Source organism: Curcuma longa, chromosome 13 (assembly GCF_044706935.1).
Source record: "Curcuma longa cultivar G26 ecotype Majalengka, Jawa Barat chromosome 13, ITB_CL_G26_1.1, whole genome shotgun sequence".
Classification (NCBI taxonomy): Eukaryota; Viridiplantae; Streptophyta; class Magnoliopsida; order Zingiberales; family Zingiberaceae; genus Curcuma; species Curcuma longa.
Window position 1 is genome coordinate 9192875 of NC_133873.1, and position 9737 is coordinate 9202611.

The 9737-nt window shown below is 39.1% G+C and overlaps 1 protein-coding gene across 1 annotated transcript; it reads right to left on the bottom strand.

Annotated features, from left to right (window-relative positions):
• Positions 1–4622: 4622 nt before the first annotated feature.
• Positions 4623–8219, bottom strand: LOC141844539 (acyl-coenzyme A oxidase 2, peroxisomal). The gene is made up of 7 exons (XM_074732573.1): positions 7735–8219; positions 6909–7024; positions 5897–6780; positions 5645–5824; positions 5393–5559; positions 5017–5140; positions 4623–4928 (listed from the first exon to the last, which is right to left on the bottom strand). The coding sequence occupies exons 1-7, from the start codon at positions 8217–8219 to the stop codon at positions 4773–4775; spliced, it is 2112 nt and encodes a 703-aa protein (XP_074588674.1). The 3' UTR covers positions 4623–4772.
• Between the last annotated feature and the right edge of the window lie 1518 nt (positions 8220–9737).

The following is a 9737-nucleotide window of genomic DNA, read 5'->3' on the forward strand; positions in this document are numbered from 1 at the left end:
CCCTTGCGGAGAATCGCTCCATCCACTAGAGAATCGCGCAATGAGGCAGCTTCTTCTCTACGGAGAATCGCTCTAGCCACCGAAGAATCGCTCGATGAGAGCGGCTTCTTCCCTGCGGAGAATCGCTCCAGCCACTGGAGAATCGCGTGATGAGGGTGGCTTCTTCCTTGTAGAGAATTGCACGTGAGGGCTTCTTCCCTGCGATGAGAGCTTCTTCCTTGCGAAGAATCGTGTTCTTCCCTCCACCGTCTCCTTCGCGTGAAGAGGCAACACCGTCGGTGTTGGAGACCACCACCTATCTACGCCCCTTGTGGAAAAGGACAGCTGGCATTGGACCCCACTGATGCTTTTGAAGTTAGTTGGCTGCATGAAGGAGAAACAGAGTTGTGTCTCTCCCGAAGTTGTGGTGAAGAACTGCCAGCGTTGGACATCGGTGTTTAGTACCCTTGTGCTACCGATTAGAGCCATGGTGGAAAAGTTTTGTCTGGCTGCCACCGGTCACCATAGGCACCCTCTTATGTTGGAAATAGTTTCTAGCTAACAGGTTGCTGTCGGAGTTGTACCGGGTGGTTGCTGAGATTTGTCATTCGCGAAAACTTATGAAGTTTTCGGAAATCATTCCATCTTCGTCGGAAAGGTTCTAAACATTTGTCCCAAATCGACGGTCAAAGATTGACTATCAAAAACTACATCGGGAATATGATTGCCGATGATAGTTAGAAATCTTAGAAAATAATTGCGACAAACGTTGTTATGTGTTTTCGGAATTAGATTTTCTCTCGAATTGATCGTTATCGATCATCGGCTAGTACCGAAGACGATGACGCGACTCATGGCTTCGGAAGCCATTACGAAAGCTTGACATGAATCACCAGTAGAGGCGGAACTTCGACAAGGGCTGCTCGATTAATGTCAACTTCATTCAACGTCATCAATAAGGTACGTGTAGAATATTTATTATTCTGCAAAATTTTAATTTTCAATCATGTCTTGTACCTATTATTTCTTGTCTATGCATGTATGTGTTGTAATAATTTGTTTGTAATTATTAATATATTCTCGCTGCGCATGTTTACAAAATGTATAAATACGCACATTGTACCAAGATGATCCCAATAGGAAGTTGCCACCGATAACTTGTGGAGGACTTTAGATTTTGAGATTAACTCTTTTTGCTATAACCTATTGTGATACAATCAAAGTCCCACATTAGAAATATATGAAAAATATTATAAATTTATAAGATAAAAGATATCTCCATTGGTATGAGACCTTTTGAGTAGAACTCAAAAATAAAATCAAGAGGGTTTAAGTCCAAAATGGACAATATCATACCATTATGGATATATATTGATTCCATCGGTTCTAACAATTGGTATTAGAGTCATTGTCTATATGGAGTCATGTGGAAAACCTCAAGAAAAAATGGAAGTTATTTTCTATGTGGGGAACCTCAAAAAAAATGAAGGAGATAGAAGATGTCTGACCATGAGGGTAATAAATGATAGAGGGGTTCCATTAGTACGAGACATTTTAGATAGAACCTAAAATTAACTACTATTAAGATGTATGCCTAAATCAGACGATGACTCTTCAAAGATAGATAATCTAGAAGCTAATAAGGTAGAGTTATCAGGATGGCAAACAAGAGATACCTAACCTCCACACACTAGAGAGAACATTAGAATGTGTCAGGAGTGATGTGATCACGGCAAGGCCCCTCTGATTCTTATGTTAAAACAATCCTTTAAAGAAAATAGGAAGTAGCAAAGATATAGGCTTTTTGCTTACCATTTGTAGTGATCAATACCTAATATTTATAGGTGATGATGGGAGGAGGAGCTTACCGAATAAATTGATGATTTCCAAGGGAAACGTTATCTCGAGAGAAGCAATCCTTTTAGTCATTTTAATTGTTGTTAATGGATATTGTCATGTCTAAGTTACTCCACGCAAGACACTGGTTGTAACCCCATTAAGCCAGAAAATTATAGGCCTGTTGAACTATCTAGATTGTAGGTTTTTAATGTGAGAGCCTACAAGCGGCAGTATAAGGGACTCGGTCTGTTGGGTGGTCCCGTATGCACGTCTTGTTGACTTAGCATAGGAGGCATATTCTAGGGTATCATATATTTTAAGTGAAAATGAACTAAATAAATAAAGGATATATTTGGTAATAAAATAAATTTTTTTGATTAAGTAATAAAAAGAAAAAAAAAATCAAAAAAGCACATAATTATCAAAATGGTATCCTCCTTAAAACATCAAAACAATACTTCTTATTTAGCATTGTTATAGTAGTTATAGAGTAGCTATTACAACATATAAAATTAATTTATTTTTTAAAAATTTATTTGGTCTAAAATATATACATAGTGCATCCTCTATAAACTTTTTCAATATTAATTAATGTTGATCAAAATCACTATAAAAAAGGAATCTAGTTTAATAATTACTACAATGTTAGAGCAACTACTAATTTGCTACTGTAACTATTATAACAGCTCATTAATAGATACTATAATTGTAGAGTCAATTATTAGCTACTACGATAGTTGTACTAGTAAATTACTTACTACTACAATTATAGCATCCAGTTAATGGTTGCTACAATTACGATGATTTTAATCATTTTAAAACCATTTTGATTAAATTTAAGTAATTTAGATTAAGTTGGTAAAGAAGTTTTTATATATAGATTTTTTGATTGAGTTAAATCAGTTTTTTTTTTACATATTATAGCAACTAATACATGGACAATAACACTAAAATAAAGATATTTTTAAAAAAATTATTGCTTTTTTAAAAAAGAGATAGTGCCCTTTAGATATTTTAAAAAGGAGGAACACCCTTTGGATGACTTTGATAGTTAGGGTCGCTCTTTTGATTTGTATTCCAAAAAAACAATATAAACCTAACTCAACATTTGAAATTATTATCAATTTTAGTATTTTTAAAAGATCAAATTTAGCACATATTTTTCATTAAAAAATGACTATTAAAATCCTCCCTCAATGTCATTAAACGAACATGCTAACTTGGTATAAAGCTCAAATCACTTCTGTAAAAGGTGGAATCCGCCATCCCAGCGGCCTCACACGGTTGGCCCAACGATCATCTATGAGGAGGTAAATCGAGAAGCTGCAGTTGACCATGACGGAGGAGGGCATTGTCTCGGCTTCGTCGAGATTTGAACTCTTGCTTACTTCTGCAACTCTACTCCATCGTAACCAACTCAGCTATGCTCACTAAGGCAAGGGTATGCAAAAAGTGGAAGAGCTAGTCACATACAAGGGTAAGATGGCTAGATCGACAAGTAGAGTTTTGTTCAACTTGCAACCTGGTGAGGCCAATACCTAGTTCAATTATGTAACGATGGATGATGCTTATATTAGGATACAATCAAAGTCCCCACATTAGAAATATATGAAAAAGATCATGAGTTTATAAGATAAAAGATATCTCTATTGGTGTGAAGTCTTTTGGGTTGAGCCCAAATATAAAACCATAAGGGTTTAGACCCAAAGTGGACAATATCATATCATTGTGTAGATATGTTGATTTCATCGGTATATCAAAATTATGATCTATGTAAAACCATATGGGCTCCCAATAGTCTTTTGTTTGAGGGGGATTGTTGGGATATTATCAAAGTCCTATATTGAAATATATAAAAAAGATCATGAATTTATAAGATGGAAGATCTCTATTGGAATGAGACTTTTTGGGCTAAATCTAAAAATAAAATAAGGAGGACTTAGACTCAAAGTGGACAATATCGTATCATTATGGAGACATGTTAATTTCATCGATATTGACAGCTTAAGTGGATATGGTAGAGGTGTTGATAATCAGAAGGGCAATGTACTAGCCATCACGGTCATCTCAAAATCGAGAATGTCAATTTGGTAGTGGTCCTTCAGGCACAAGGGTTAAATAGCACCTAAACTCACATTATATCCTTTTCGCCAGAAGAACCCCTTGCCACTGTCTAGTCCAGCTCCATCCTACAAATCTTCACTAAGAACCATGTGTGTAAGGTGGCAGATAAAATGACAAATTTGTGAGAAACAAAGGACAACTAGAAGAGACTCATCCTAGTAATGCACCTCCTCAACAAAAGCTAGTACGGAGAAAGGGTTAGGCATGCGGGAAGATGAAGCTACAGCAGAAGTTGCAAGCACAAAGGTAGAAACCGAAGTTGACAACGTGATAGAGGAGACAGGGGAGGAAACGAAGCAACTGGATGGTTATGTAGGTCTGTAGGATCAGCTTGCTGGGGGATAAACAAAGAGGATACGTTCAGAGAGGATTTAAGCGTAGAAGCAGAGGTTGCTGACGGTGACAGCACAACATTGAACATCTTGATAAGGATATTAGATCAGAGAAGGTGAAGACCAAGCAAGTAGGTGACCTAGAGCTCCAAATACCTCTTGAAACGTTTAAAGCTTGATTCTAATGTTGAAGTAGTGCATCTTCCAAGCTCTTCTTGAAATAGCTTTGACATAGGTGCTCACCATCTCAGCATACAGAGCGCAAGTCCAATCATAGTACCAATAAGTGTTTCGCATAAGCCAAATTGCATGGCATACCAGCGCGGTTAATTGTTCAAGAACCAAGCATTAGTAATAGAGGCAGATTCAGTTCATTTACTAAAGCCAGGGGAAATAATATGCAGCCTGATATGGTACAATAAACCGTATAGTTTTATTTAATATTAAAGGCAGTGAAGATTATTGTTATTGACAACATGTGGGATCTTAGTGTTAAAGTTAAAATCCTATGTACTGTGTATAGTTAGCGTACGCTTCGGATGGCATCCCGATGGGTGCACGCGTCACAAGATCTGGAAGATCAAATGCACCGACCAGCTCTCTTGCAACTCCCCTCACTTGGAAGCTAAGGTACTCTGTCAGCTTGTGAATGGCCTGGATAAATAATCCATATAAGTATAATCTAAGAGCAAAATCACAACTAAGGATGTCCAGTGCCTACTAGTGCTAAACGGGATGTTACCTTGGCTTTATTAGGAGCCACATAGTCAACATTCCGGTAAGTGCCAATGTCATTCCAAATTCGATCCAATGCGTAAAGATCACAAACTAGTTTCAGAACCTTCTGAGTCTTCTTGTCAGGACAGCTGCAACGAAAAATGGCGGATGAAAGTTTCATCAAAATAAAGAAACAGATGGTCCGCGACATTCAAGAGCTTTCCAAAACATCAGTGTATTAAAGCCATTTTAACGTGTTGAGTATAATTTCCTAGGTTCAACTAGTCCATATGACACTGCTTTTGATGGTAGCAAAAAAAAAAAAATTCTCATTTCTGAATCATAATTGTATGGTGAACTAACTTGTGAAACAAAATTGAGAAGTAAACTTGAGAACATACCTTTGCACTGCTTCAATGAACTTTGCAAGAATGACAGACTCAATATGTGACTCGGCAAGTGTTAAAAGATGATTTAAACATCTGTTCCATGCACCAAATCCTCCTAGTGATCTGCTATGCTTGTGAAGTCGAGTTGCAACACTTTGTAGCAGCCGAGAGGTCCGATACTGCACAAAGTAGGTAATGCAAATCAGTAACACTGAACTTTATCATTAGAAACATACAAAAATACATGTGGAAAGGAAATCAGACCCGAAAAGCATCAAGTTGAAAAACTGGGTTTCTCAAGTGATCTTCTCCTTCCCACCTAGCAGTGACTGGATTTGGCTGGGAGAGATAGGAAGCCATAGAATCTCTCAAGTAGTTCCATGTTACAGAGAGTGTTCCTCCTTGAAACTTCTCCTTATATTGTTTCAAGAGGTCCGCTGCCACCTATAATTAGCATATAAAATATTCAAATCATAAATCTTGAGTATAAAACAGGCCAGTGGCAGCCATTACTACCTGTTGCAGGAGAACCGTGTTATCCCCTTCAAATGTCTGAAATATATCATGGTCATTCCGCAGAATACCAAACCGATTTACAGCAGCATAACCATGGCCACCACAAGCTTCACGGCATGTGCTAATAGATTTAGCTGTATAGGATGTAATGTAAGCTTTCAGACCAGCTGAGAGGGCATGGACATCACTAACCACTGCATCATCATGTGCCTTCTTCATTTCTGAATACTTCTCCACCAAATAAAGTGTTGCAAAGTGGAAAGCATACGTTGATGCAAGCATGGGCATGAGCTTGTGCTGCTGAGATTGGTAATCAAGAATGGAGACTTCTGGCTGTTTAGGGGGTCCAAATTGATGGCGGAGTAAAGAGTATCTCACAGCAATAGTGACTGCAATCTTCAGAACACCTCCAGAAGAATATGCCAGGGCAACTCTACCGCCAACAAGCTCCCCTAGAGTAGCTGCAAATCTTTTATTGACAGTTGGAAGACTACTTGTGTACTTCCCATCCCTCGAAACATCTCCAAATCGGTTGAGTAGATTGTCTCGTGGTATTCTCACAGAACAAAACCGCAAAGCACCATTATCTACCCCATTCAAACCCACTTTGTGACCACAATCATGAATCTCAATACCAGGAAGAACTTTGTGGGTCTTAAGATCTCTGATGGGGACAATGAAAGCATGAACGCCCATATCCGCAGAGTCTCCCCCATTACCCTGGAGAGGCAAAATCAACCTTGCGAAGACTGTTGCAAACTTCCCATGAATTGCAGCATTGCCAATCCACCACTTTATAGCTCCATCATTTGGTGTATCAATCACAAACTCATCAGTAACAGGATCAAAAGTAGCTGTTGTTTGCAAGCCTTGGACATTGGATCCTGTTCATCGAGGTTAAGCTATAACCGACCATCTACTAAAATATGGCACTTTTGTAGCCCTAAATAGACCTAGTTAATTATGTGCACATAATTGAAATGGACAGTATTAAACCTGCACAGATTCTTACCATGGTGTAGTTCTGTCATCGCAAAACAACCAGGATAGTCCAAATTATCAATACCGTCGAAGTACTTATCCTTGTGCTTCTTTGTTCCTAAGTTCACAACTGTCCCTCCCCAAAGGCTGCATTTACAAATACGCATAGTGTTACAAAAACAAAAAGCAAAAAAATAATTATACTAAAGTGCGTTATTTGTAAATCTCATATGTAATTAAATGAAGACCTTAGGAGGACTTTCGCTTTTCCAATAAAGAATTTAATTTTGCAAATTTTCCTTTCAATGACGCTTGTTACTTTGCCCTGTTCGGCTGCTAAATGTCACTTGATGGGAGCATATTCAAAACAATAGTCGGATTTTAGAAAGAGAAAGAGCACTAGAAGGAAGGTACAAGCAAATTAGGGCCAAAGCAAACTAGAAAAACTTTTTTCTTAGGTTATTGACAGAAAATAGGCCAAAGCAAACGAGGGCCAACAAATAAAGTCCAAGTCTATGCTATTGGTTGCAGTTTATTTCCAAAGGGTATCATCAGTTCAATATGCACATACTGCTCCTCAGTTTTCACAACAAAGCCCCAATCATTCAGTTCAACAATGAAGGAAACCCATTAATTATACGTGAATCTACCATTGTGACAAGGGATCAATCATGTGGTAAAAATCTACGTAATTTCTAGATAAGAACATGACAAACAAAAACAAACCCCCTAAACCCAAAAAGAACATCAATGACGAAGATCGATTCAAAATAGTTTTTAAAAAATGGCAACTTCATTTCAATAGTCTATATCAGGTCATGATCACTTTAAAAAAAAAAACTCAAGGAGAGATTGACCTGTACTGGACTCCCAGCTTGATGCCCAATGAGATGTCGATCCCTCCAGCAGCCTCACTGATGGCGAAGTACACCGAGGGATCATCGACGACATAGCGGAAGGGGCGGATACCAGCTTCACGGACGAGCGCGGTGAGCTGTCGCATACAAAGGTCGCGGTGGTCGGCGGTGGAGATCTCCACCGGTGTTTGCAACTCCGGCCGAGAGCGAAAGAATTCGAATACCCTCAGCTGTATGTCCCTGTGCGGGCCCATCAAGTAAGTAGCAAGCGCCGGCCCGCTGGCCTCCACCCTCCGATCGCGACTCGCACAAGGGATCACGGCCAGCCCCCGATTGACCGTCAGAGAGGGCTGGTGGAGGTGGAGGGATAGGAGGCGTAGGCGGCGGAGCGCGGGGGATTCGCCTCCTTCGGACGCCTCCGCCTCCGCCGTCGTTGTCGTCGTCGTTGGTGGTCGATCCATGGTTTTGCGCGATAGATCGGGCATGATGAGGTTCTTCGGTTCTTTTATCGAGACCAGGCGGCAGCGTCTCAGCTTGGAGAATGGGGCCAAGTTCGTACACGCGGATAGATAAGATTGGCTTCAAAAGCCGGTCATGGAAGACTGATGGAACCATTTTACGTGCACGACGTTATCCGGGTCTGACATGGTGAGTGACGCAATGAATATGTTGAGATTTCGATGGCACGTCATTGCGAACGGGAATTGGAAAACCGAGGTGATGAGATCGCCCAAATCCAACGGTTCCTGTCGAGCGACAAAGGCGTAAAAAGTTGATTATGATTTTGAAGGAATATAAATACAATGTGATGATATTTAACCTTTCTTAGAAGAGGAAAGATTTAAAGGACATCAAACTAACAATTTATTTTATATATTGGAAGATGTCAAATTGATGATATTAATGGAAGATGTCAAATTCTAAACTTGACCATCCAAATCACGGCACACAAACTCAACCATCCAAAATAACCAATTAAAAGTACATATAATTCCACAAAAGACATTCTTATCCTGCCGAAAACATACTGTTTCATTTCTTAAAATGATTGTTTCAGAGTCTTGTCAATAGTGCTTCTTTCCTCCTAGGCTATCATCATACTTCGGCCCTTACTTCTCTAGTCTTCCCCTCAATCTCCATTCACATGTATATGTGCTTTCAAGTCTTCTCTAATTTAATTTACTTGGGTTGAGTTGTCTTTTGTGTTGAGCCATGTCTTTAACCAAAATCGTATGAGGTTCAATTGTCTTTAACCAAAACCATACTATTATATCAATTATGTTCTCACTAATCGGATCGGAGGTTTTGATATTTAGTCAGAGAGTTTAATTTGGGACAATATCTATATCTAATATGTGTATGAAGTCATGAAGGGATTGATTGAGATACACATGAAGATTTGAGACTTGGTGTGGCTAAGGTTGTTGATTACTCAATAGCTAGAGGTCCATTGAAGGTCGGAGAATGATGGTATTAGACATCTAATGAACTACAGGACAAGGAGTATCAGAATGTATTTACACCAAGGAGACAAACTATAGGTGAAGCATAAAGGATAATATATGGAGTGAGCCAAAGATTGGTGCATCTAGGAGATAAGTAGTTTGCAAGGGATGACCTCGTGGTGGAGTTATAAGGTAAAACTCTTAAGTGAGTTGAGAATTAAGGGGCATGTATATGGTGTTAGAAGATCGATGACCTAGCTAAAGGAGGAGGGTGAATAGCCCACAGGCACCTACAAGTGATGATTCTATAAAACTCTTACTCTCTATAGTAAGGTCACATGATTACATGTAGTGGGAAATAAAACTTACAAGAATCAAATGTTAGTGCAGAGCATCAGATGATCGAACTTGAATTTTGATAATGATAAACCGTTCAAGTTAAGTTTAAGAAGTGATCTAATGAGCCAAATTGAGTGACACATGGGTATACATTCTCTAATGTATACCCATGTGTCAACTCGATATCCCATATCCATGATTTGTGAGATCAAGTCATCC

Excerpts from the sequence above, each read along its gene's own strand:
- LOC141844539 (XM_074732573.1), bottom strand. The coding sequence starts at position 8,219 with ATGCCCGATCTATCGCGCAAAACCATGGATCGACCACCAACGACGACG. Across the intron at positions 5,825-5,896 it reads ACACGGTTCTCCTGCAACAG|GTGGCAGCGGACCTCTTGAA; the intron begins GTAGTAATGGCT and ends TGCTAATTATAG. Across the intron at positions 4,929-5,016 it reads TGGCTCCTAATAAAGCCAAG|GCCATTCACAAGCTGACAGA; the intron begins GTAACATCCCGT and ends TTATTTATCCAG.